The sequence below is a fragment of the Chlamydotis macqueenii genome, chromosome 15 (genome assembly GCF_036417535.1).
Source record: "Chlamydotis macqueenii isolate bChlMac1 chromosome 15, bChlMac1.mat, whole genome shotgun sequence".
NCBI lineage: Eukaryota > Metazoa > Chordata > Aves > Otidiformes > Otididae > Chlamydotis > Chlamydotis macqueenii.
Window position 1 is genome coordinate 3,430,603 of NC_141570.1, and position 27,860 is coordinate 3,458,462.

General features: G+C 54.2%; 1 protein-coding gene across 9 annotated transcripts in view; it reads right to left on the reverse strand.

The window, feature by feature from the left end:
- The window catches only part of MPRIP (myosin phosphatase Rho interacting protein), a 77,487-nt gene that overhangs the window by 10,741 nt on the left and 38,886 nt on the right, over positions 1-27,860 (reverse strand). For 3 of the 9 annotated variants that reach the window (XM_086760266.1, XM_086760268.1, XM_086760269.1), the window contains exons 6-17: positions 27,195-27,405; positions 26,008-26,167; positions 25,651-25,920; positions 19,682-19,823; positions 19,030-19,146; positions 16,345-16,401; positions 14,883-14,951; positions 14,613-14,702; positions 14,054-14,163; positions 9,069-9,651; positions 8,065-8,181; positions 1,220-5,089 (exon numbers count right to left, since the gene is read on the reverse strand). In XM_086760266.1, the coding sequence (XP_086616392.1) occupies positions 1,220-5,089; positions 8,065-8,181; positions 9,069-9,651; positions 14,054-14,163; positions 14,613-14,702; positions 14,883-14,951; positions 16,345-16,401; positions 19,030-19,146; positions 19,682-19,823; positions 25,651-25,920; positions 26,008-26,167; positions 27,195-27,405 (5,796 nt within the window). Of the gene's footprint in view, positions 1-1,219; positions 5,090-8,064; positions 8,182-9,068; positions 9,652-13,029; positions 13,108-14,053; positions 14,164-14,612; positions 14,703-14,882; positions 14,952-16,344; positions 16,402-19,029; positions 19,147-19,681; positions 19,824-25,650; positions 26,168-27,194; positions 27,406-27,860 lie in introns of all 9 variants that reach the window. The other 6 variants (XM_086760271.1, XM_086760273.1, XM_086760274.1 and 3 more) reach the window with 5 other exon arrangements.

A 27,860-nucleotide genomic window follows, 5' to 3' on the forward strand; every position in this document is an offset into this window, starting at 1 on the left:
TGAAGAAGACCCTGTTTGGTGCCTGGCTCCCAGGACAAGGCGTCCCCCGCGTGTCCCACTGAGCCGACGAGGGGTTCAAGAAGGGTTTTTCCTTCCTAAGGGTTGTGATGGAGGAGACAGCGTTCAGTGAACACCATCACATCACTCCCATCTCCCAGGCAGCTCTCCCTGCCCTGGACACCCAATTCACCCCCGATGGGATGCAGCTGAACTGCTGCTCCCCCCGGCTAAAACCAGCTTTTGGCTGGGGCTGAGCCGCACTTTACCCCCGGCCCAAACGTGCGCCGAGGATCTCGTGGCTGGAAGCAAGCTCTCCTTCGTTTTTGCTGACTCTGAAGAACATCTGCTCCATGAAGGCCTCGCCAGCACGGCCTCTGCGTGCAGACCCGTTCAACCTGCGAGTCTCCCTGGGCGCTGCTGAGTCCTACTGCCCTAAACCCACTTCCTAACTGGAAACGCTCTCCGATCAAAAGCAAAACACCAAACTCAAGGGGTTTTTTTTCAGACGCTATACCATCTCAGGGTAGTTTTACAGCCAGCCCTGCCCGGTGAAGCAACCTGAACGATGGCATTTCATTGCCAGCGGGTTTTTGTGCGCCTAGCCTGCGTTTCCTGTCACTGTGCACTGTTTGTTGGGTAACGAATTGCTGGTGTACAGCACCAGGGTGGCTCCCCTCACACAGCCTCCTGCAGAGGAGCTTTGCTTTGCTACAGAATTTGGCATCCGTTTGTAGCTCCTCTTCCCAGGAAGGTATATTTTGGGAGCGTTAAGTTTCCATTTCATCTTAGATTTTTGAGGGCAGCAGAGACAGACTGGAGATTGGATCAGACTGGGAAAGACAGAGCTGAGGAATGCTTTTAAAGGGAAGTCAGGAACAAAATGTACGCCTCAGGTAGGAGGAGAAACACTGCAGTCTTCATATGGAAGGAGAACGTGAAGTTATCAAGCTACTTTGAAACTCCCTCTACACGCAGAGATTGCCTCCCATAATCAACCCTCCCGCCGAGACCAAGCCCTCAGCAATGCATTTAGAATACCCCAGCATGGAGAACAGGGGAACGCCATGCTTTCCAAAGGCCTTTCTAACACTTTGGGGCTTCCTTTGGCGTGCTGGCTCTTTGGGGGAACACCTCTCAGTTCAGCAAGTGAACCCACGACCGAACGCACCCTCCCGTAGACTCAGCAGCGTAAAGCGTAAAGCGTTAAATGTATCAAGACCTTTAAGTTTTCAAAGTCTTTCTGGTATTTTTCCCTCAAGGTGGAAGCGTTCCCCTCCAGATGCTTGTTCTCCAGCTCGTCCCTCATGACGTTCATCTGGGCCTCCAGCTCCTGGATGCGTTCCCTCAGGCCATGCATGGAGTCCAGCTCGCTGCCGGGGCCCTGCCCAGTGTCACCCGCCTCACCGGCCGCCCAGGCCTCCCCACTGCCCGGCCCCGCCGCAGGGGACGCCTCTGGGTGCTGCCTCTGGTACTCGTCCAGGGTCTCCTGCAGGCGCTGCAGGTTCTGGCTGTAGTGCTCCTGCAACGCCTGCAGCTCCTCGCCGTGGATGACCTGCAGCTCCTTGACCTTGGCCTGGAACTTGTCCTCCAGGATTTGCATCTGCTCCAGGTGATACTGCTCCATGTTCTGCTTGTCTCTGACAACAGCATCCAGCTGGTTGAGGCCCTCCGTCCTCTCGGCCTTCAGAGCATCCTCTGTCCTGTTTAGTTGCTCTATCACGTTTCGAATCTCCTCCTCATACCGTCCCTGCAATTCACTCAAGCTCTTGCTGTGTTTATGGTCTTCTTCCTCCAAGAGCCTTCGCTGACTGTCAAGCTGGGACACCTTGGCTTTGAGATCGGCGTTCTCCCGTTCAAGCATGGTGATCACCTCGCCGTACTCACCCTGCTGCTTCCGAAGCAAGTCTTCGTACTCGTCCCTAAGGAGAGAGACCGTCTTCACGCGCTCTTGGCAGAGCGCGTCCATGCTCTGCAAGGACTCCTTGTAGGACTTCAGCTCTCTCTCGTACTCCAGTCGGACTTTGCAAGCAGCATAACAAACCTGAGCCTGAACAATTGCATCTTGGACTAACAAAGAGGAATACCGTTCAAGGTCTCCCATGCATGAATGATAAGAAAGACTCTGTGATATCTTCAGGAGCTTCTGACAGTCTCTCATTGCCTCCTCAGGAGGCAGAGAGAGTAAGGCAACAGATATTTCCTTTAGAACATTTGATTTGTCCTTTAGTTGTTGGGCAAGATCTTCCTGAATGGAAACAAGAGCTTCACTACTATGGTCCGGCAGGCTGCCAATCTTCTCCGCCTTGGCTAATGCCTGACACGGCACCATCTGGGGACAGCTCCCGTCCCAGGAGATTTGGGTTCTTTCTGAAGCATCTTTTTGAATTTCAAGTGCTTCAGAAATCTGGTGCATAATTCTGTCAAAATCAGGAGTCCTGTATGCTTTGATGATCTCCTCCAACATGCATTTATGCTGCTGGAGAGCTGTTTTGGTATTATGGAGGTCTTCTTCGATTGTTTTTAATCTCTGATGAAAAGATTCTCTCATTTTCTGTGCAACAAACCCAAGTTCTGCCTTGATCAACGTAGCATCTGCTACAGCACTGAGAAAACATGAAGAAAAGCCCAAACCTGTTGCTTCTGTTTTGCCCTCGGCTTCTCCTTCTCTGGTGCTCAAGTGCACTCTCAGCTCCTCCACTTGGCTCCAGAACTCCCCTTCCAGCAGCAGCTTCTTAGATAGGATGCTGGCCAAGTCAACTGCTGGCTGAGAAACATTTGCCGGCTCCAACAAAACCACCTCAGCCGTTCCTTGGATCTCTCTCAGAAGCTGAGATATCTCAGAGCTTGCATTTTTCAAAGACTCTGCTATTTGGTTGATGAGAGCGGCCTCAAATGCCACTCTCTCAGAAAGCCATCTCAGCTGGCTGGCGTCAAACATTTCCGCTCGCTCCTCCTTGGAGACGTGCTCCTCTTCTCCCAGAAAAACTCCTTCTGGAGCGGGGCTTTCCGCGATAAGGCTTTCACTCTGCTGATAGTCCGATGGGACTGGCGCCCCTCTCAAGGCTTGGATTGCATTTGATAAGGTTGTTTCCATGCTGGACAGAGTAACGAGGAACAAATCACCCTCTGTTTCCTTGTCTGATTTGGGCAAAGATCTGAGTTGCTCCCTGCACTTCTCTAAGCAAGTCAGCGCTTGATCATTTCTCATTTGGAAACCTCCCAGCTCACTAACATGATTTTCTATGAGCTTGATTTTTTCCTGCCTCTCACCCTCCAGCTGTGAAATCAAAGCACTGACTTGGGATAAGCTGGTCTGAAGTTGTTCCCGCAGCTGAGACTCTGTGCTGGCCCACTGATGGTGGAGGGCGATGAGTGTCTCCTGATTATGGCCGTGCTGGCTTTCAAGCTTCATTGTTACATCTTTGAGTTTCTCCTCTGTAATATACAGTTTGGTTTCCAGAGAATGGATGATTGAGAGATAGGTCTCAGAGTCGCTCGCCCCCGATGATGGGTAACCAAGAGCTGGCTCTGATGACATGCTTTCTTCAGACAGCGATCTGTCTTGGCTTGTGTCTGAAGAGGTACTGCTCGTCCAGTTTTTCTCCGATCCATCTGGATGGATGTATTTTTGACACTGGATGCTCGAGAAACGGATTCTTTGTCTCTTGGCCCCCATGATTCCTACATCAGGCTTCGCTAAGGCTTTCTGAACTAACTCTTGGTCTTGGAGCTCTACAGCTTTGGATGGGGAGCCGAATTCCTCTGCTTGCCTCTGGCTGGTCTCAAGAACCTCATCCTCCTCCTCCTCCTTCACTGCGTAAGTCAGAGCTGGGAGGACATCCTGAGTTTGCAGAGGCTGTCCCAGTTGGGATGGATGACTTTCATCAGCCTCGAGACTGGGGCCAAAGTCTTCTGCCTCCTCAACACATGGACCTGTGCCTACACTAGCTAATCTCTTTAAAGCCTCCTCCTTGGCCTTTAGCTTTACTTTAGTCTCCTCTAAGCTGCTATCTAAAGCAACCATTTTAACCAACGCCTCACTGAGCTCTTGATCTTTCTTCTCCACAATTCTCAAGTGCATTTCCTTAACGTGTCTCAGCTCTTCTTCTTTTTCTTTCAGCACCTTCTGCACACCCTGGAACTGATCCGACACCTCCTCGAACGATTGCTCCAGATTGTGGTAGTTGGTCTCTTCCATTTTCAACTTTGCTTGCAGCTTTGCAACTTCATTATCTGACTCGGCAACCTGATTCATGAGCTCATGGAAGCGACATTTGATTTGATCTCTCTCTCTTTCGAGCTCCTTGATGTGCTCTGCGAGTTTCTGGATGCTGGCCTCCTTCATCACCAGCTGCTCCTCCAGCTGGTGGACAAGCTCGCTGCCTTCGAACTTTGCACTCAGCTTCTCCTTCTGCAGAATCTCCATTTGCTGCTCGTTATTTTGCAGCTGGATCTCATACTCGTTGGCCTTATCCTCCACCTCCTTCAGACTCTGTATTAAAACCTGCTTTTCCCTCTCGCAGCTCTCCAGCAAAGCCTCATAATTCTTCTGCAGTTTCTCCTCCATGAGGATTCGCGCTTGCTCACTAGCGTTCAGCTGCCTGCTCAGGTCCGCAATCCTGTCTTGGAGCCGCTGCACCTCCTTCTGATGGTCCCTCTGCAAAGCCTGCTGCATCTCCAGGTCCCGCAGCTCCTGGGTCTTCTCCAGGAGCAGAGCCTCCGCGCTTTTCAGCTTCTGCTCGCTGGCCTTCAGCTGGGAGCTGAGCGTGGCCTCGCCATGCTGCCACTCCTCCAGCTGCTCTTTGGCTTTCTCTTTTTCGCTCCTCAGGTCGCTTTTGAGCTTGGCCAGGGTCTGCTCCTTGATGGAGAGCTCGGCCGCCGCGTTACTGAGCCTTGCCTGCAGGCTCTGAATCTCGGCTTCGTGGTGCCGGATCACGTCTTTGGCCTCGGCGTAGCTGCGCTTCAGCGACTGAATCTGTTGATTGATCACCTCTTGACGCTGGCACTGAGCTTCCAGCTCGCTTTGGAGGTCTTGGTTGACTTTGTGAAGCCTCTGCCAGGCACCTGATGGCGAGGCGGCCACCTCGGTCTTAAAAAAATTGATTAAATACTAGATTAGTAACACTCTTGGCTCTCCCTTCTGAGTGTCACACCTCTGGCCAGGCAGGCCACGGAAAAGCTCCTCGCAGCGATTTGGCTGCTACCCACATGCTCCAATTGGGATGATTTGTTCTTGGCACAATTTTTTTTTGTTTGTTTTAACCAACTTTTTTTTTTTTTAATGAGCGACAACTGCTTTCCAGTAACAGAAAACATGGACCACAACATCAAAACAGCTGTACAGTAACAGGCTAAAAGGAAAAAAACAAAACAAAAAAAACCAAAATCAAATAGAACCAAAAAACAATGAAAAAGAAACACCAGCAGTAAAACACAGACGGACAGACGAGAGGAAAACGGGAAGGGTGAGAAGGAGGCGGGGATGGGAAGAGGTCGAGAAGAAAGGAACTGCTTTTTTAGCATGTTCGTTCATTTTGTTGTGAAACAAAAAGTGCACAGTTCAGGTAACACAGTCCTACCGACCAAAAGCAACAACAGAAAGTGAGGTGACAGCAAATGACATCACATCCCACCCAAACGCAGGGAGCCAGGGTGGCCGGCGTGGCGATGTCATTTCTGCGACTGCCAAACAGGACTTAGTGGCTGCTCATCGCATTAAAGAGATGTTGTTATGCTAAGGTTTAAGACTAGAGAGGATCTAATTTCTCTACCTGCAAAAAAACAACCAAACCAAAAAAAAACCAACAAAGGACAAAATAAAAAGCCCGACAAGTGAAGGGAGGGAAAAGGTGTGATGAGAATGTAAAATAAAAGAAACCAACCTTTATGAGATTCAAACCAAAGCAATGGAGCATGCAAAGAGAAAACTCACAGAGAGAGTCATGCAAAAGGCGACAGAAATTATGTATCTTTAAAAAAAAATACACAGACAGGAGAGGCGAGAGTAGCACAGCGTTAAGCCTAGGAATTTGGCCTGCCTTGCTGTACTCTGGGTGCTGGTAAGGAAAGCCCACAGATGTGACACTCAGTTATGTTAAGTTAAATTTCATGCTTTACACCAAAAACATGCAAGAACATCCGCCCGGGCCAGGTTAGTACGTGACCCCTCCCGCCCACCAGGACCGGAGCTGGAAGACGTCTCCGGTCCGTCTGCGAGGAGCAGGAGCTCTCGCCATTCCTCCCAGTAGGGTTCGAAGTCGGGGTGCCCCGTCCCGAGGAAGCTCAGAGCGAGAGAGGGGTTACACGAGGCCGAGAGGCTTTGGTGCACGGCACATGCATCGGGGTGGGTATCTCAGCGGCTGCCTTACAAAGCGTGCAGCGTCTTTTATGTCGAGACAGCGCTTGGGGGTCCATTTGGGGCTGGTCATGCTGCCCAGGAGGGGTTAGTGCCTCCTGGGCGGCTCAGGAGGGATGGGCTGGCAGCAGTCAGGCTCCTCCATCCCCATGGACAAGGGAGGAACCTCTCCGAAATAGGCATGTCGGAGGTAGGGGGCACATGAAATTCAGAGGGTCAGTCCGAAAAAATGCCGTGACGTTCGCCCACAGTCTGGGGCTGCAGAAATCCCCCAGCCATTTCACTCCCTCCACCCCACCACCCCAGCAGGGTTTGGTGGGGTTACTCCCTTCTGCAACAGGACCTTCATCCCTCTGCTCCCAGGGAAACATCAGGGAAATGCCCACAACAATTAGACTGGAGCAAGCCTTGTCCAAAAACCCTTTCCAACTTCTAGGTCAAAGTTTGGGTCACTTCTCACTGCAGTGCTGATTTCCTCAGCCTTTCTGCAGACTTCCCCTCTCGCCCTCCCTCCTCGTATCGAGGCGCTACGGCCAACTTCAACACGGCCAATCTGGCGGTGGATTCAGCATCGAGATTTTAGCACCATTCTCTGATTTTGTGCAGGCAAAGGGAGGTCAAATGCTTTTGCCCCAAGACACTGGGAGTTAGTTACTCTTCTGACACTGCCAAGTGAAAATGGAACTCCTCCAAGCAAGCACGGTCAGCTCGGGGACTCCAGAAATAAATGCATCTCCAAAGAGATCATCGGCAAGGAAGGCAAGATGCCCCCCAGCCTGGGCTGGCTCCACTGCCTGCGCAAATTCTTCGGGGGAAATTTCTCCCATAAGGACGCAAGGTTCAGCATCGACACCGGATTTGCTGCCATGGGAGTGCAGCGTGCAGCCACGCATGGCCACTTCCATCCACACTCAGTTTGGCCAAGTAGATTTGAGCAGGTCAAAATGCTGCTCCTGCACAAAACAGGACTATGGACCTCTGAGAGCAGCCAGAAGCTGCCTTGCAGGTGTCATGGCTCCTCTGGACACAGATGCTCCCAGAAGAACAGTTGGAAAAAGTCTGCTTTGTTCGGAGGAGGAGAGGAAAGGCTTCCCAAGAGACTCTGCCATCTCTTTCATCAGAACCTCCTCTTGTAACAGAAGAAACCACCAAAGTGACCCAAGACGACAGGTTGTCCCAGTGCAAATCCTGCCCTGGCTGCAGGGAACGGGCCTGGGAGACAGGCCTGCGTGTGCCGTGTTTGCCCACGTAACCGCCACGCAAACTCCCCGGCCGGGAGCAGCTCCTGGGCTGCAAGATGCTTGGAAAGTCTCATATGCACCCCACTGCCTGAGGGGAACATCTGGGGCACCGAACGGAGAAACAGCTGTTGCACAGGCAAACGCAGCGCAGGATGGATCAGAGCCAGACTGTGCTGAGGTCCCCTCTGTCCACCATGGCTGTGTTTTGGTTTTCTCTAGGGAATGCCAATAGGTAACGTTATCTTCCATCTACTGCACCCCAGATCAGAGGTTTGGTCAAGCAGATGATCCCGGTAAGGCTACAGAACTAGCAATATTCGCAAGAAGGTCAAAACCCTTGGAGCCCAGTCAGTGGCGGGCATCTCTGCGTCAACCAGATGCCCCCACGAACACCCTAGGCTGAAGCCCCCCAGGGTCCCCCTCGGGCGCAGAGGAAGGTGGATTTCTCTCTTCTCCCTGCTCTCCTACCTGCAACACGTAGCCCTCCCGGGCGCTCTGCTCCCGGCCCAGCGCCACTTTCAGCTGGTCCTGCAGGTGCCGGTTCTGCTCCAGGAGCTCCAGGGCCTCCTTCTGCTTCTGCTCCAGCTGGAGGGACAGGAACAGAGACAGCGTCCAGGGAGTGGGCAGCAGGTCAGCCATAAGGAGCAAGCGACTCGGAGGGGAGATAGAGCAGAATGAAAGGGGCTTTTGATGGCACCGCTGCTTTGCTCTGCTCTGGGATTTGGATTTCATTTTGCCAGGCAAAATCCCTCCCCCTGAACTGAGTTACGCATGAGTTTAATTCGTAAAGCTCACTGTAGCAAAGGACGAATGGCACCAGCTCGTGCCAGGCATGAGCCAGGCAAATCCCAGCCCGGTTCAGATCGGCGATACTCCTGGTTACTCCACGCCCGCACCCTTTCATTCCTGCTAATACACCTTAATCCCAGCTAACAACAACCGTTGTTATCCCAGGCATGGGCCTCTTCCAAATGAGCTAAGTCTCCTCCTTTCTTTTCCTAAAATCGTAAGATTGTTTGATGTAGGCTCCACAGAAAGGAAACCTTTGTGGTGTGTGCTATGACTCAAGCCACTTTATAGTTTTGCAGACACAAATCTCTACAGCACAGAGAATTATGAGCTCGAATTCAGAGTCTGGTTGATACACACCAGTTGCATCCATCTCATCAGAGGCAGGCTGGCTAACAACCAACAGGAGGGTCGGCTGCGTGGGCTGGGAGGGGGTAACGAAGTACCACCCCTGCAAGAAGAGCCCTTTCTGCAGCTGTGGGAACGTGAAGACTGCTGGCAGAGCTGTATGGGAACGGATGCGGACCTGTGCCCTGTCAGCTCCCCAGGGGACCTTACAGCATCCCCACTCGTTGCTATTATGAAGGAGGAATAAAAGCAGCTTTTTAAGCCTTCCTACAGCTCCTGCAGTGGCCTGAAGGCCATTTCGGCAGGCAGCCTGCACCCCACACACCCTGCTTTACCTCCTTCTCCAGCAGCGTGGTCAAGTGCTGCTTTGCCAACCCCTCGTCCCGGTCCTCAGCGTGGGCGAGGTGCAGGGGTGTGATGGGGATCTGCTTCTCCTCCCGCAGCGGGGTGGTCTCCACCTGGTGCCAGCGCTGCTCAATCTCCACATGGACATTCTGCGGTTTGATGTCCGCCGGGACGGGCAGGATCCGGTCCACCTCCATCCTTAGCGCCTCTTCCGACCCCGCCCCATCCACAGCATCGATCATCTCGAAACGCTTGCGCCGCTCCTCCCGCCGCCGGGCCCGCTCCCGCTCCAGCTCTCCCGGGTCGGCGTCGGTGGCACCGGCGTCCCTGGGGAAGGCGGCGGAGGCGCTCTTGGAGTCTGCAGCGTTTGCACGCTCCTGCGCCAGGGCTTGCTGGATGGGGCGAAATTCGGCCCAGTCAAAGGTCTTGGACCGTCCTTCTCGCCGGCGTTCCCGGGCACGGCTCCGCTTCTGCTCTGGGTCCAGCTCAGCTTGCTCCGCATCTGGCTTCTCGCTCGCCTTTGGAGCAGTCTCGAAGGAAGAGCTTGTTTTGCTTTTCTCTTCCGGCAGAGAGCTGCGAGGACAGAGAGAGGGTGAAGGGAAGTGTCAGTGGGTGCTCAAGATGGCCAGGGACTCCCACGCATGCCTCAAAGAGCCGGGTGGAAGGGGGCTGCTGGAAGCCCAAGCCAATGCCACGTGGGTGCCCCCCTGCCCCTGTCTCCCGTCACCTCTCGGGTGCAGGAGCTGCCGCTGCCCTTCCCCGGGGTCGTGCTGGTGTGCAAAGCCTTGGTGCAAGCGGCTTCGGCTGCTCCTGGGCACCCCCTGGCCCTCGGAGAGCGGCCGATCCCAACCTCACTCTTCCACGGCAGCCACCCCGGGGCCAGTGACCATGACCCAGCAGCAGCCCGCAGCTGAGGCAGCGACCCTTGCCAGGCGTGGAAGAGGCTCCGAAAGCTCCTCCGGCGCCCGCCAGCCGGCTCGCCGCCCGCCTCCCCGGCTGCGGGGCTCCATGCACACACGCCGGTCGAGGCGGCCGCAGTCACGTGCTTGCAGGGAGGATGCCACCAGTCCCACCAAAGTCAGGCTGGCTTCAGAGCTGCGGGGCGGAGAAGCACGGAGCAGCTCCCAGAGGTCTCGGGTAACAGGGGGAAGGCTTTCCTTCAGCTCAGCAAAGTCGGGGGAATTAACGGGTCGAAAACTTCTCCGTGCCACTATCTGCACTGAAGGCACAGAGCTCCCCTGGGGAAATCAACCTCGCAGGCGGCATGGGCAACCGCCCCGGCACGGGGGGCTGCGCGCTGCGTGTGCAGTTGTCAGCGCAGCAAGGAGAGCAAGAGTTATTCAACACAGCGCGGGAGTCACTGAAAAGGTCGATTTCTCAAGCAAGGAATGGTTTTTAGTGCTGAGTTAGAGGGTGGTGGGTTGAGAGGGGAGGCATACTCATCAAGCAGGGAGATTTAATAGGGGAAGGCAATACTGTGTCCAACCTATGGATAATCGTAATGCAGTATTAGCTTATTAGACGCAGACATGCCAGCCTTGTAACATGCAGTCCAAAATTAAAAAAGAAAATAGCAGTATGCTAAGTTTGCAGAGGAAGCTCGCCCCGAGGGAGCTGCAGGCGTTTGCTGAACCCCCTTTGCTCTCAGAAGCCCCCAAGACGCCTCCCAAGGCACAGCCCTGCTGCTCAGGCTGACTCCTGGCTCTCCCTGCTCCCAGTACGACCACAGCATCCCCCCAGCCTCCAGCGCAGCCTTGACGAGCGCAGTGAGAAGAGCTGGAAAGCGGCTCCCGGGGCCCTTTGCTGCAGGCAAACCACGGGCTAAGGGGGCCCTGACCCACGGGACCGCATGCACCGAGACTGCCCTGACTGGGAGGGAGCAGCAGCAGCACGACCTCTCCTCCCATCTCCGTCACGCAGCCCAGGTCCCGCAGCCAACCACCTCACGTATGCGCGTGTGCCCGAAAGAAAGAATGGAGCAGAAGAGATGACGCCGCATGGGTCCAGGGCTAGTATCTTCCGATGCGCTCTCATCCACCACCAAACCAAGGCTCAGTAGAGCTGGGTTTCAAGAAACTCTGGCAGTTACAGGCTAAAACCAGCTGGGAGGTAATTCCTTCTTCAGCCCTGTCACTTGCAGCTAATAAAATAAACCCCAAAGGCAGCAGGATGAAACCTCCTCGCTCCTCAGCCATGATACGGCATGAGCCTAACGCCAGCGCTCAATCTGCAGTCAGTTAGTAACTGCGGCTGCATTTTAAACAAGTAAAACGGGGATGAGATGGATTCTTAAAATGGAGAAGAGCACTACGAAAAAAGATGGTCCTGGGGCCCCTCGGACGTCTCTGAGAGACAGAAATTACACTGCTCTAAATATCACATGGAAGAATCCCGGCATTTCTAGAGCTGACACCTCTCCCGAGCTCATTTCTCCTCTGCTGCTTTCCGAAGGGCGAGGGATGTGTGTCAGGGAGCGGAGCGACGGCCGCTGGGGACTGAGTTAAGACGACTGACCCGAAGTTTCTCATTTCATCTCCCACAAGTGCACCATGGCTATTAATTCTGCTCAAGCATCTCACATCTCCATCCAAATTAATTCACATCACATGGGCGGGGGGGTCTTTACCTCACAATGGTATTTATAGGTCAAAACTAAAAGGATTTGTTTTTTTTTTTAATATTGGTGCCTGCGGGAGGGGTGCAGGCTATGAGCCGTGCACCTGCCATAGTGTGCAAGAAGCACGTGAAGGGCACAGGGAACTGGGAGGGCACTGGGGAACTCAGCCTCACCGGGCATGGGAGCTGAAGAAGGACCCAGCGCTGAAGTGGACAACTTCTTTCTTGTGGGTATTTTATATCTGCATGGGCATCATTAGCAGAGTGTAATTAGTGCCTCTGCAGACTGCAGGGCACTGCTGAGGGCAGGGAGCAGTGCAGCACCTGCCCCCTCCCCGGGTGCTGACACACACAGCAATATAAACAATAATTAGGACTTGAGTAAGCGAGAAAACGTGCGTTTGGCTTGGTGGAGACACGGCAGCGGGTTAACGAGACACAGCGGAGGGCTGCAGGAGCGTGCGGAGTCAGACCAGCCCGGGAGACGGGACAAACACCGCTGCTCTCCCAGCACAGCCAAGCATCCAGACTAATGTCCCTCTCGCACCCCGACCACGCTGTGCAGATGTTTGCCACCTCTCCATCCCGAGCCTTTGGCAGCCTGTCCGTTGGCTTCCCAGCCGTCCCATCCACAAGCCGCGCCCCGGGTGCGGATGTTAACGCCGTGCCCAAAGCCAGGTGGGACGGGCTGGGATGCCCCGTGTGCTGCGGCAAATAGCTCGCAAGCAGGCACGGGCTGAACACAGCCTCGCTTCACACGTGGCATGGCCCTTCAGCTCACAGAGACAACTTCTCAGCAACGTGACTCTACCACGCCAGACTCTACCCCAGCCGAAACCAGCTTGGTGGAAAACGACAGAAGTGCCCCTATAATTCCCTTTTCCCCAGCTCAAGACTGAGATTCCCAGTCTATGTATGCAGCGTAACGAGTTACTGCCCAACTGACACCTGCACTCGGACCCTCTCACTGGGGTAAGCCAAGGCAAATCACTCCACGGGGGCTCAGAGCAGACGCAGAGCGCAGGACTATCGTGCTGCAGTAACCTGTTAGGCTGTAAATGTATCTGGCTCTTTAAAGGCAGAGAGGTTCCCCTCAAATTTCCTTGGTCTTCATCTTCATATCTAGTCACATCGGAAGATACCAGTGTGGGGAAATCAAGTGTCAAGACCAGGTTGCTTTTTCCCTTCTGTCTGGCTTTTATTTAAAGGAAAAAAAAAAAAAAAAAAAAAGGGAGGGAAAAAAAGAAAAGAAAGAAAAATAAATGGAAACTGCAGGACTTCCCATCCGAAGTGCAGAAAAGGAGGAGCATGCAGTGAATCACAAGATATACAAACCACAGAACGTTAATACAGGAGAGAACACAGTTTTCCAACCTGGGCTTCAGCACGGATAGTTTCAAAGAGAAGTTTTTCCTGGGATTGCATGGAAATCAAACATACAGAGGAGTGAGGAGAGAGATGGCTTCCCCGAAACCCCCGCGAGATCCACCAGAGCTCGGGCAGGGCTGGGAAACGGTGGCCGAGTGCCAAGCGGGATGGGGAAGGAGAGGCTGGAGCATCTCCAGGTCAACAGCACCGGGTGAGAAGAGCCATTCCGTCAATGCGGGGACAAACCTGGCAAAAACCTGCTCGCTGCAGCTACGGTAAGGACAGGAGACGGAGTTAATGGTGCGGCCGTGTCCACGAAGCCTGTAAGAGGTGGCCTGTAGGAGTGTGGCTGGCGTGGTTAGCCGTGAGGAGGTCAAACACCCTTTACCCCCAGCCGCAAGCGCTCACAGAAGGTAACTCTGTGAAGCGGGGGGTCCCTTCCTCTGGCACTGACGGCAGGAGGAGATGCGAGCATTACTAAGGGGAATGAGCTGCGGCAGCTATCTGGAAGATCAAAAGAGGAGGGAAGACCGATTTGCTGGCTGGAGTTTGAAATATATCAGAGCCAAACAGCTTCTAAATTGAACCCTGGGCTCGTGCTGCCGTGACCCGCGGAGGGGATGGGCAGCTCGTGCTGAACAGTAGCCAGAGGAAAGGGGGAACCCAGCAGAGCTGAATCCAAGTGGTTTCACAATACCTGGTGGGAATCCAGAGGAGCCTTGATATAGGAACAGTATTTCATATTCCTATGCACAAATTAAAGCCACATTTTCAACCCTCTTTGAAATCTGCACGCGTAAGAGTAACTCAGCACATCAGCATCCCCACAAAGCGTATCCAAACTAAGCCCAGAGAGAGGGATGTGAGAAAGAGCCGCAGCTCCCAGGAACGGACAGGCTCAGAAAGAGGAAAAAAAAGGGGATGAGGGAAGAGTTACTCCTGCACAGCAAACCAGACAACTGCAAGGGCTGCTAAACTCCCCCCCCCTTACCTTGTAACGTCGGGAGCAGTGGTGGGGCGAACGTGCTTCATGATGGTCTGGATCCAGTTGCGGCGAATGCCCGACGTCATGGCGGAGAGGGTGAACTCCCCTTCCTTCGTCTAGGGAGAGAGGAGGACCAGCTCAGAGCAGCTGATTGCACCCACGAGCACCTTCCCACCCCTCCCAGTACCACCCCGCACCCAGCCCTGAGCACCCAGCGCTGGGGCACCGCTCACCAACTGTGTGAAGGTCGCACCCACCCCCTCCATCCCTCAGCACACTCATGGTGGGAATTAGTGTTTCTCTGCAACCTGGCTAGCTTTGATGTAGCTGAGACACTAAGGCTGAGACAAAACCTTCCCTTTCCCCCCTCCATTTTTTGTGAAACAAAAAACTAGCTCTCAGACCCGAGGCCATAGCTCTCTGGAGCACTGCGGGGGATGCTGGGTGGCCTCTCATAGCTGTCTGGGGAGATGTTTCCCTCGCCGCAGACAGGCATCCCCAAGCAGCAGCACAGCACAAGCATCCCCCGCAGCCAGACTTTTCCTCCTCCCCACGTTTTCCTTACGTGGATCTGGAAGCCGTAGTTTCGCTGAACCGGGTACTCGGTAACATCGTAGCACGTGGATAAATCGATTTCTCCATCCAGGTCAGCTGCCTGGAGAGGGAAGAGGTAAAATAAACCTTAATGCTTTGCAACCCCAAAGCACGGGGGGCTCTCAGGGTCCTTGAGAAGCACAAAGCTGGGAGGACAACCTCCCTGGAGTCAGTTTGGGAGCATCTGGGGTTCCCCTGGATGCAGAGTGATGGATCGAACGCTGATGGAGAAGACACTTACCTCCTCTGCCACCGAATCCCGGTAGTATCTCAGGCTCTGGTCGGTCAGCACAAACCAGTGCTTCTTCCACTAGGAAACAACCAAGACAGGGCAGTTAACAATCCTGCTCCTTCTCCACCAGCAGAGCCCGGGCAGCTCATCACATGTCACCCAGCAGAGACGCCCCACAGGGAGGCAGCTCGCAGCCTCTCCCATCCCAGCCCTGCACCCGGCTTCACGAAGAGGCCTGCCTGGGAGGAATGGGAGACCCGAGCAGGAAGCAATGCAAGGGACACTGTGACAGTTGGCACCGCCAGGACCCCAGTTTCCCCAGTGCTGCCGCACTGGCAGGGTGCTGGACCCTCAGCGGCACCAGCCCTGCCTGCGATGGTGAAACACTGCGAGAGCCGCAGGGGCAGTCGGAGCCCTCCCATTAGCTCCACTGGCAAGACGATGCTTTTAGTGGCTGCACTTAAAGCCTCAGAGGGACCTTTTTTTTTTTTTTAAAAAAAAAAGCAGTATAACATTCATCTTTTATCTGCAGTACATAGAAATTGAGTTAGAGCCTATTCCTGGCCCTCGCTCTATACAAATACGCCTTCTGCACCCTTCCAGCGAGGCACAGCCTCACCCAAGGGAGCTTCCAGTTCGCAAAGCATTCGCTCCAGCAGCCGATTCCCCCCCAGCTGCTTACAGACGTGCCCTTGGCCCCGGGGCCCAACGCACCAGCGGGTGCCCGCAGCGCAGCCCAGGCCATGGTGCTCACAGCCTCTGGCGAGCTGCCCTCCTTCTCCCTCGATGGGCTCAGCGGGAGGGAAGGAAATCCAGGGAAGGGACTGTTTGCAAACAGCCAGGGCACCTATGCTGCTTCGGTGCCCTTCTCTAAGGCTCAGAAAGAGCAGCGCATCCCGCATCCTTCCGGGAATGGACAGGAGGAAAAAGGCAACAGCTGCTTCCCTCAGCGCCGAATCAGAGGCATTTATTTATTTCTCAGCCTTGCCATTTCCCCGGGGCTCAGGAGACCTTATCTGAGCCTCATTACTGACGCCAAAGAGGTTGCTGGGTCGCAAGGGAGATGAGACTAATAGAGAACGGGAACACAGAACCAGTGCTGCTATCCAAGCTGCCCTAGCTCCCTAGAAACCCACGACATGATATCCAGCTGTGAGGCTTTGAAACCTCCCCAGGAGAGAGCACTGGCTATTCCTACTCCAAGACGAACACTGTTTGCACAGAGCTCGCCCACAGTCCCTGCTGCCTGGCTCCAGAGCTGTACAAATTCCCTGTTGCTGCTCTGCCCAAGCACCTACATCTGGTTTCTCCCATCTGAAGCATGACCCAGTACTGATCCACCCTGCAAGGACAGTGCTGAGAGCAGCCCCATGTGCAGCCGGGACGTCAGAGTGAGAGTCAGATGCCAGAAACCAGGACCAACCGTGGCACCAAAGACTGACACGAAGGGCAGAGCTTCTCCCGGACTCACCTGGCCGTCCTCGTACTGCTTTGTCAACCAGCCCTTCTTAAAGTTCAGCAGGTCGGGCTGCAAGAAAGGAGAGAGGCTATCAGAGGGGAAGGAAGAAGCGTCTGCGCCCAGAAGACAACAGCAGCGGCTTGACAGAACACAGCGCAGCAATAAAATAGACCAGCAACAGTTAAATCCACAGAATCATAGAAAAGTTTGGGTTGGAAGGGATGTTTGAAGGTCACCTAGTCCAAATTGGATCATTATACCGTGTGGTGGCTAAACACTCGCTCCCAGGAGGAACGGAGACCTGCTGTACAGTTTACTCAGGCTGTCCCCTTCCTAGCACTTATCTTGCAATTTCCTACGGCTCCACCAGCATTACAGAGGAAGGAGAAGCAAGGAATTAGCAAGCCTGCAGGCAGTTTTGTCCCTCTATTATATATTACGAAGGACAAACTACGTGTTATTGATGCAAGGTTGCAGGGTTCAAAACAAGGCTGAGTTCCCAAGGTTAGGAACACAGGGAATCCCAGCAATCCACCGCCCAAACGACACCTGCTCTTTCCTCCAAATGCTGAAGGTCTGAGAAAAGCAACCAAGACAGCGTGGGATAACTCCCGCCAGCCCTTCCTCCAGCCCTGCCTGCGCGCAGGGAAGGATGTGGTGGAAATGCTTTCGCTCCCTCGAGGCTGAACTCCTCCAGCTGCTCCACGTGCTGCAGAGTGGAGGAGGAAAGGACAGCAGCGTGTGAAACGCAGCTGTAGCGTCTGAAACGGGATATAGCAAGGGGAGAAACAGAAAACTGGGGCCTGGAAGCCTATTCAATTAAATCTACACTGTGGGGTGGCACATCCCACATTTGAGTGGCGGCGGGAACCCAGCCCCGCTCCACAAAAACACAGGTGAAGGTAAATGGTACCTTGCCCTTCCCGAATCCCTAGAGAATTGGAACAGGGAGCGGACGGACGCCAGCCTGAGCAGCCCTGGCGTGATGTGGCTGCAGGCAATAAACCCGCCGAGCCCCACCAGGACCTGCTGATGAGGCAGCGATAAGCCACAAACAAACTATAGAGAAAATTGCATTTTCAATGACTACATCCATCTCTGAAGTAGGCTATGAGTGCTGGGCATCCTAATCACAGCCCTAATTTACCCGGGGAGAGCGATACCAGATACCACCACCTGCCTGCTTCTCCTCTGCCGAAGTGCAGGTGGGATCGTGCTTCCAGGATCTGGGTCCTGCCCAAGCTCTTTCTTGTACAACAGGAGAGCGTCAAGCGAAGGATCTACCTTTTGGATCAAAACTAACCTGCTCCCAACCATGCACTTCGCAGAGAAGGAAAACAGAAGCACTGCAAGTGTTACAGTTGCTCACAGGCTTGTTATTTATCAACTGGGAAGAAGCACAGGGCAAGAATCTTCCGCAAAAGCAGGTAAATCCCTCCTTGGCAGCATTCATACTACTGTACTGCACTTGGTTTCGTTAAAATTTTAACAAAGGTGTGGAAGCAGCCAGAGAGGAAAGATGCTGCTGAACAGTTCATGCACACATTTCAGACTGGGCTGCAGCGAGACGCCTCAGAAGCGCCCGGAGTGGGAAGGTTTCTCCTGCAGGTCTCACCCCTCCCCGGAAAGCTCTCTGCTCTCCTCTGAGTGCTCGGGCAGGCAGGAGAACGCAGGGCTTGCCTGAAGCTGCAAAGCTGCTGAAGCACGAAAAGTACGGGACCAGCTGCCACTGAAGGGTGTAGACATTAGAAACCAAAAACAGATGAAGCACTTGATGGAAGAGATGCCCACACAGCGCAAGCCACAGCTCTGCCATAACCTCTCAAGCCTAACGAGAGATGAACTCTCCCTCGGCCTTTATCCTGACGGATAACCGATCTGATCCAACACCGTGAACCCAAGGGGCAGGGGAGAGTCCTGCAATCACAGACGCAAGCCAGCAGGCATGCAGGTTTTTCTTAAGTTGCTACTTTTATAGCAGGAGTGGCACAGTAAAGGCGTATTTAATGCAAGGAAAAGGTTTTCTTCCCACTGACTGCATGATTTCCTTGCCTTCACTAGATGATGTGCATCGCCATTCAACGCGCACTCCTTGCACCTTTTTACTACCACCAAGAATTTAAAAATCACTCTTGTGGCTGTACAAGTCTACATTAAAAGCTACTACAGAAAGGCTAAGCTACTGCATTTTTTCCGAGAAGTCCTTCAATAGAAGCTGTCCATCCATAAAAAATGTAGCTCGTGTTTACAGTGGCTGTGTAATCTTTTTGAGAGATTAGCCAGTGTGTTTATTTTGTTCCTACAGAAGGGTGGTGAGTGAGAGGAGAGCATTTGGTGTTTGCTCTGTACTGTTTGCCTCCAGGTCTGGTGAGCATTTGAAATATGCAAAGGGAGGAAAGCTCAGGAGGGCAGGTTCAGCCCTTCCTCACAGCCTTCGTCCCACTCACACCCACTTGCAACCGCATAAACATCAAGGAAGCAGCGTTAGAAAACGAGGCCATGTGTTAGCCGTCCTTAACATGCCGAGCGTAAAGCGCGAAGCCAAGTCACTGAAGCCTGCTCTGAATCTGAGCGTATCCTATGTCCTACGTGCCGGCTACAGGGAAAGCAGCAGACAGTGCAGTTTTCACTGGATCTGCCCGGGAAGGGCCTCTCATATTCTCCCCCAAGGCAGAGGACACGGCCCCGGCGGCTCACCGTCATAGAAGACTCTGTGGACCTTCTGTCCAGTGACTTTGCCCGGCGATGCGGGGACAGAGGAGACGCAGACACATCCAGGATGGAGCCCACAGCTGCACTTTCACAAGTGAAGTCCTGTGTAAACAGCGTTAGCCCAGATCAGCGCAGGAACTAGGACAGCAAGTCCCACTCTCATGGCTCACGGCATAAAAATCCGTGTATTTAAGGGGCATCTCGGGCTCAGAACAATTTCATTGTCATTTCATTGGCAACAGATTTTTTCTTATCCTCCCAGGCATTAATTTGTTCCTAATATATGTAAGAGTATCTGGGACTCTCAAGACTACCTATTTCTTTTGACAGTTCACCCCATCCTGATGTGTCCTGCCATGCCAGATCTGAAGTTTCCCTCTTTCTATTTTAGAGGAAGGAGAAGAGTCAGCCTGATTTTCCACTCTGACCTGCAGCTGGGCCAAGGGAGCAGAGCAGCAAGCAGCAAACCGGCACAGACCGAGCACACACAGCGCTTTGGCTCCTGCACGAGCCTGCCTGTGACTCCAGACCCCCTGCTCCACCCAGGGACAAACCCCACAGCTAAACTCTCTCTCCTGGGCTGCGGATCCGGGTGCCATCCTCCGCACCAGAACAAGACCGCGACTGAGCAGCTTACCCGTTTCCGCGGGAAAACTCTCTTCTCGCTCCTGCCCTGCCGCGTCTCACTGGAAAGCGCAGCACCGGCCGACGCGTTCGTTTCCATGTGCTCCGCGTTCTCAATATCTAACGCCTCAAATTTTTCAATCACCTGTGATCGCCTGGAAAACAGACAGAAAGAGGAAACCAGAGCCGGTTTAAACGCAAGAACAGCAACTGTGCTGTACAGTCCTACAAATTTAAGGCTGCAGAATTGCTCGACCCCGTGTACATGCACATCTGGCTTTTGGTCCCTGTTTCTCTGCAAGCTCTAGCGTGCACAAACCCAGGGCAAAACGCCCCAGTCTGACACGCACCACTTTTCCTGCAGCCAAAGCGGGGAAAAACCTCATACTACTCTGCTCCACAAATGGTGTCTTCTTAAATATCTAGAAAACCCTTGCAAAACCAGCAATAACATTTCACTTGTAGATTTTACAGCCCTTTGAGAAGCAGGGATTATTGAGCAGCTTTGGCTTAAACTTTGTCTTTACTCTATAGCACTGCAGCTATCGACGGCGCCCCGGGCCACAGAGCAGGGACGCATCAGACCAAGCTGGGGTACCTACGGGTCACCCTGCGTGTTCGCTGCAATGGACACCCCATAAAAACTCAGCTGCAGACAGGTGACTTGCACAGGACTGCGCTGAGTGAAGAGTGTTCGTAGGTGCCTCTGGACAATGGGTCTGGCTCGCAGGGTGTGCCACAGGAGGCATCAGGAGATGGGCACAGCAGGGCATCCCCTGCAAAACCCTGGGGCTCTACCCCCCTCTCAAACAGGTCTGCAAATCCAGGATGGACAGCAGGGACCATAACTTGGGCTCTCAGATAGCGTCTTGGTGGCCCATCGCACCATGGCACACCTGTCTCCGAGGATGGAGGAGAACCATGAAGAAATGTGGATGGAGCGAGAGCCCCTGCACCAAACCCAAATGGGATGCTCCTAAGAACGAGCAAACATCAGGCCTCTGCAAGTGGAATTAAAAACGCCATTTCAGCATGAAAAGCTGCTCACTGACCCACAGGAGAGGAAATACTGGAATTTTCAAAGGACCTGCTGGTGTCTAAGTTTTCATGCCTGGGGGTTCGGGCAAGTATCAACCTCAGGTCTTTAATCACAACCTGGGAACGTCAAGCAATAACCACCACCAACACACATGCCAGCTGAGCTCCAGGTTGTGAGGTTTAAAGCTCAATTTCAAACCTCCCCAAAAAGCTCAATCTGAGTGGATACTTGACAGAAAATTTGGACCCACGCGTGCTGCATCTAAACTCGGGGCTGCTTGCTCTGCCTGAACCTCTGATGTGCATGAAAATCACAATGGCAACCACATGAGGGGAAACAGGTTATCCAAAAAAAAACATTTTTAAAACTTCCCTCAAAAAGGAACAGTAAGTTTAAGGACTCAAAAAACCCATGAGATGTTCAGTTTTCAACCAACATTTGCACCAAATTCCATAAATTAGATGAACAGTCTGAGCACATCATATCCCCGGCAGGCTGGGGGCCCCCCACTGCTGCTCAGAGCCAGGCTGCCAGAACCGGGCGCTGAAGCCCACAACCAAAGAGGAAGGGTCAGAATCAGTGGGGAAGACTTTGCTTTGCAAATTCAAACGTCTCATGGGACATGTCTTTAGGCCCTGCTGCCTCCCAGTTTGTAGACTGGGAGCAGGCAGATCCCAGGCTCATGCAGAGCTCCCAGTCCCCATTTTTTAACACTGGCCCAGCCTTCTCTGAGTCTCAGTTTAGGAGGGAGGAAGAGGTTCATGAATTAACATTGTCTGTGCCCTATTAGGTGAAGGCCTGAAGAAAAACAAATCAGGAGGGAGAAAAAAAAAAACCCAACCAAAAAACATAAAACAAAATCAAAAGCAGGTTGATTTCTCATGAAAGGGGCTGCACCACCAGGTTGTTCTACGGCTTGAGATTGAGATGAGATGGTAGCGAAGCAGGCGAAGTAAAGGCGGACACGTCACACAGCAACACAGCAGGAGAAGGTGGAGAGCAACAAGACCTGGAAGAAAACAAGGCTGGAAAATGAATGAACAGAAGAGGAAATTATATATCTGCATCTACATACAAAACAAAATCAAAATCATTCCAGTAATTTGTCATTGAAAAAGGGAGGAGAAAAATAAATCACTGCAATCAAATCACAGCCCCAAGGGTTAATATCATCCGGATTTCAGCAAAGAACCGTTTTTTTTCCCCCATTAGCTCAACATTTCAGAGAGGTTACTGCGAGAGATCCTGGGGGGACGGGGAGGGGAAGGGCTCTCCTCTCCTCCCCACCGCGCAGAGGGGAGAGCCGCTCTCTCTGAGCAGCAGCTCTGTGCTGACAAACCAGGCTGCGGACAGGTACGAAGAAGCGTTTTAAAAGCTGCGGTGCCATTCTGTGCTTTCTCAACTACAAAGCTCGTCCCAAAGAGCTCCTCGGCTGTGCAGGCTGTTAATCTTTTCCAGGCCACTAAACCCGAGCTGCAGATCTCGGCTGTTAGGCGGAGGGGTGTGTGCGGTGGAAGGAAAGCTATAAAGATCAGCACGAGCTAACGTTAAAATTATTTTCTTTGATTGGAAAAAAAGGGCTTGTTTTTATTGGATTCGTTCATTATTTAGCAGCAAGAAAGACAGCGAGTGTCAGGAAAACGAAGAGGAATTTCCCCAAAAGGTCCACAAAAATGAAGAGGATAGTTATACCAGGAAAAAAACCAATGTACTTGGGAGAGCAGGCACTCCTCTCTACTGGTAGAAGCAGCATTCAGAGCAGAGCGTTACATCTCAAGAAGCTCCAGAGAAGGAATTTGAGAAAGAAAAGTCTTTCAAGAGATTTCAGGCAGCTCTGCTATTTACTGAGGCCAGAAATACTCCTCAGCCCCCTGACCACGCTCCTACAGCAGATCTGGCAAAAGCCACAGCAGACGCCTGCCAGCATGAGCAGAACCTGGAGTCAACTGGGAAAGCCACGGTTTTAGAGGCTGCATCCCTGGAAGCGTGCACAAAAAGCCCAGTTTGCCAACCAGAAATCCCAGTGCTCCCCAGGGAGCTGCAGGAGGCGGGTAAGCCTGCAGCTGGAGGAAGGGGCTCCGGGTCGCTGCACCCCAAGAACTTCTCAGCCCACGGTGGTCTCCTTCCCAAAGCTGCTGACCCCTTCCTGAGATGTGCCAGGATTTATCCCTGCAGCTGCAAGAACTCTGATGGGATATGGGGACCAGCATCCAAGGTTGTCCCTGCAGCCCTCTCCACTGTGATTCTGCGTGCAAAACAGGCTTCAAGATTTATCTATGGGGTTTCCACAGAGCTGCCCCTGCTCTTTCGCCCTAGAGATGGGAGACCGCAGGCACAGCTCAACCTCTCTGGACACAGACCCTCTACTCCAGCTCGGTCGAGACCCCTGCGCGGTGCCAGCAGCCCCGTCCTGCCGCGTGCCAGCAGAGGGAACTCGCACTCCGCTGCTTCGCCACGCGTGCCAAAATCATGGAGATTATCTCCTGTTCTCTGATTCATGCTTCTGAGCGGCCGTGAGCTCAGACATCTGCACCGGGCATGGAGTCAGCGTCAGGTATAAACAGTCAACGTGGAAAATTTCCAGCACAGTCCTGGGCGTAAATCGTGTAATATCCCTTACTATAAGGAAGCAGGACAAGCAGCCTGAAAAACAGCTTTATCTGGAGCTAAGCCTACAGGTGTGTCACTCAGAATGCAGCACTGGGTACCTAAAATAATTCTTTTCCATCCATATCTCTGACACTCACATGAATTTACGGTGGGTAAATGGAAAATGGGAGGAAGAGCCGAAAATACCAACAGAATCAGAGCAAGGTCCTCTGGCTGCACTGAGAGACGAAAGGCCGAGCTGAACGATGCCCGGCTGGCACCTATGGGCTTGGCATGGAGGCGAGCGATTTCAGGCAAGTGTTCCCGGACGTGTTAGTGGGTTACTGAGAAGGATTTTTAGAAGCGGTGTTAAACCCAGGGGAAAAAGCTGAGCCCACAGCATGGAAGTGAGTTATTGTATTTGCTCAACCTCAAACAGCACAGCCGGAGCTCGGAGGAGAAAAATGAGAGGGGTACGTGGACTAAGTAAACTCAAATTTAAAAAGCAGCCAAGCCAAGCTGAGCAGGGAGCTGGCGAATGTTAATTTCTCTGGTGCGACGCTGGACTGCCTCTCTGTGCCCTGCCGAGTTCACCCAAGCTCCGGGACACACAGCCTCTCCACCCACACCACCTGCACGGGCCAATTTCCAGGTTACCAGAGGAGAAAGCAAACGTGCCTGTCCCTAAACACTGCCCAGAGAGCCGTCCCTGATCGCGACGCGCTCCTCTGGTGCCACGGGCTGCAACTCTTGGCCAAACCTTCCGGCAGATTGGGACCCCTCGTCCCACTCCCCATAATCACCCCCCTCCCAAACACCAGATCAGGCTCAGCCCCATCGGCAGCAAGACCTCTCTGTGTGGTGCAGCGCCCGCTGCTCTCCCTACACCCGTCCTGCTCTGATAAAGGCCCTGAGCTGACACAGGGGAATTTTTGTCGATACTGATAAAGCAATAAAAACCTGTTAACAGCCCCAGAGGCCGAGCGGGGCTGGGAAAAACAGGCTTTCCCTGGGAAAAGGCACCCATCAGCAGACAATGAGTGGGGCTGACATTAAAAAAGGACAGTCTCTGGCAGCAGCATCCTCTCCCAGGCCCTGTAATCCGCCTGTAAATCTGCTCCTCCCTGTCCTCAGCTGGCACGTCCCAGCTCCATGCCGAATCCCAGTGCTGCAGGACACCCCCGGGGACAGAGGACTGTCGGCACTGGAGGAATGCTGTCCTCTCACCGGGGCAAGGCGCTGGCCAGGGCGTCCTGTGCAAGCAAACCCAGCAGGGACACGACCCAACCCACAGCTGGGCCAACACGCTGCACCAGTTCATCCTGCCAACCTGCAGTCACTGGCTTTTCCTCAGCCCCATCCCCAGCCAGGGTGGCCAGGGGAGCTGCGTGGCATCCTTATCCCCCCACCCAATTCCCAAGGCTGAGAAAGCCAAACCCATGCTCTTCTTCTTTATCCCCGGCCTGGCACTCGCTGCATGCGCCGCCGAGGCTGGGCTGGGTTTGGCATCCTCCTACCAACTGACGGCACGGGCACAAAGCTGCACCTCCCTCCCTAGACTCGCTCCCAGCTCTGGGCGCGAGGAAGTCAGGCTGGAAAACGGTCCTTTAGGGGCTGGGAAGAAACAGAGGAGAAGCGCCTGCTGAAATTGTGCGAGAGAGAACATGCCCAGAGGAAAACCAGGGCAAGAAAACCAGACTGGCAGGCGGCCCTCTCGCCTGGGGCCCGTCTCCCGGTTTGCTCTGCTGCCCTCGCAGCACAAACGCATCTCTCCCAGGGCGAGTCGAGCCCGTCCCTCACCTCGCCCATAGAGCACCGAGCGCGTCGGTGCGCGGTGCAGGCGCGCGTGCGGACGCCTTTCCCATCCTCCTCCGCACTAAGCTGTTTTTTGCAGCCTGCTGCGCCCTGCCTCAGCACTGCTCCCGCCTCTCCTCTCCCAGATTAATGCCGTGACATTTTGAAACCTCTCTCAGCTCATTAGGCAGTTGCATAACGCACCCGGCTCTAACACCGTTTAGAGAGCTAACCTAATTAATGGTGCCAGCTGCCAGCGTGTGCCACGCCGGGGAGGAGATGGGGAGGGTGGGCTTGCTTGCAAATACGGCCACCGAACATGGCCCGCCTCAGCCCGCTGTCCCCAGAGCAGCCAGGCAGGGTCAACGTCTGCCCGCTGGCACTACTAAGAACGTCCCGCCACCTGGTTGGTGTGGATGGTTGTCCTTAAACCCAGGAGAGCACTGTGATACAAAAGGGGCTTCACCCAGAAAATGCTGCCCGCTCCGTCCCTGTGGCAGGGACCCAGCATTGCTGTCGTTGCAAGCATGCAAGGAGGAGATCAGCCACTCAGCCCTTACCTTCTCTCATTGCCAAAGAGCCGGGCCACTTCTTCTCTCCCAGGGCTACGGGCCCGGGTTCTCCGCTCTAGCCGCTTCCTCTCCACCTGGAAGGCCTCACGATTACTGATCCTAATGGCCTTCGGAACGTCGGCCAGGGTGGTGTACTGCCGGCTGGCTTTAAAAGAAAGGGGACGCCCCGATTTTTCAGCTCCCCTTCCTACATCTCTGCTGCTGGAGTCCTTGTGCATGGGGCAACTGCTCTTCGAGTCCAAGGAGTTCAGAGAGAAGCTGTGAATCATTCGGTCGCCTGCTCGGGTACCTGGGGAAGGAAAGGGCTGGGCATGCTCCTGTGAGGGCGATTTGGGATAACTGTACCTGTTGTTCGGGGTGCTGGGGCTGGGCGGGCTCGGCGGGGGTGGCAGCTGCTGCTCTTCCAGCTTTGAGTCTTGCTTGGTCTTCTCCAAGGAAAAGTACCCGCTCTCGACACGCGTCTTCCGCCCACAGTCTATCCGATCTCCGTTCATGGAGCTCTCGTCTAAGGGACAGAAAAGTCACCACGCTTGGTTTCAAGTACAAGTTCTGCTTTTAACAAAAAACACTCGATTCCACCCAGGACGGGAGGAGGAAACGAGAGCCGAGATGGTGTGGGTCCCAGCCCCATGCTGCGCCACCTCTTGCACCCTTGGTTTTCCACCCTGACCACCCTTCACACCCGTGGAGATGGTGAGATGGTCTGCAGGGAGCTGGGGACGCCAGTCCAACCCTTGGGTCGGGCTTGCATGGTTGAAAGAGGTAAACCTTCAAACCAGGAAATGGATGGCTGCAGTTACTGCTCTGCAGCCATTTCCATCCCCATCCTTCCCAGCCCAGCATCGCCCACAGCTCCATGGGCACAAGGTGACGGACACCTCTCTCCTGGCAGCGAGGAGCCATCGGAAAGCGTCCCCCATCCCCGCGGGCAGATAAAGGAAACGGCCGCAGCGCGTGGGACCTATCCACGGCCCCGGCAGGAAGAGTCCCCATCCCCTATTGTTTCAGGGAGAACAATGCTGCGGTCCCGGCGCCTTCCAGGGACTCATCGGGGAGACCAAACGTAAACAGGGCCCTGACGCAGGGCCTGGAGGAGGAAGCGGCGCTCGGGGCTTGGCAGCCCTGACAGCTGGGCTGAGCGCAGCACGGCCCCACACCCTCTGGGTGCCCCAGGCAAGGACGCAGAGGGGCTAGGAAAGGCATTTTCCCCTTCGTTTGCCCCCCAGCACAAAGGCAACATCGCCTGCGCGGCCAGGCAGACCTGTCTACCTGCCGGGGCAGGACTGGGCCCCATGCTGTGTTTTTCCAGCATGTGGTGTATATTTTTTCCCTTCCTGAACTCCAGCCCATAAGGTCTCACTCAGGTCCCCACACAACACAGTAGGGACGGAGCCTGCCTCCCAATCCTTGCTGGGATGCTCTGGGAACTGAACCCACAGGAAACTTTTCCCTGCATGGTGTTTTTTTGCCAGCTCAGCTGCTCGAACCGGGTCACTGCAGCATCACACCAGTGCTGGCACCCCATCCCTCACCTTCCTTGCTGTCCAGCGCGGGATCCTTCAGGGAGCCTGCAGCCCCGGCCTGGCCCTGCACGGGGCTCGGTGCCGGGCTGATGCCGCTGCCTCCGTCCGCTTGGTCTTTGCCCCTCATTTCTTCCTGCCAAAGCGTGGATTTGGTGGCAGGGACTTTCTCCGCACTGGGGATGTTGCTGCTGGTCACGGCCATCTTAGCAGGACCAGGCTCCTAAAGAGAACGGAGGAGACAGCAGCGTTAGAGGGGTTTGCCGGAGGTGAGGGTCCCGCACGGGCTGGGTGCTGCCCACAACATACGCCCATGATGGGATGGGGACAGGGCTGCTCAGCCATGTGCCACTGCCCCGTTCCCAAGGGGACAAGCTCACAGGTGGAAACCCTGCCCCAGGGCAGCGTGACGGCAGGGATGGGCCAGGACTTCCTCGGCCAAAGGGACCATCGCTGCTCTTGCAGTGAGAAAGGAAACGTCCCTCGCTGTCCCTCCCTGGGGAGGGCTCCCAAAACCAGCCGCACCTCCCCACGCATCCAGCTGCGAAAAGATCCAGAGCAAAGGCGAGCCGAGGGACAAAGGAGACCTTCGGCCTGGTGCCGCGGCAGCGGAGGGGCTGGCTGGCTTTGTTCTCGGATAGGAACTGCCCGTCCTGGAGCAGCGTGCAGGACGCTGCA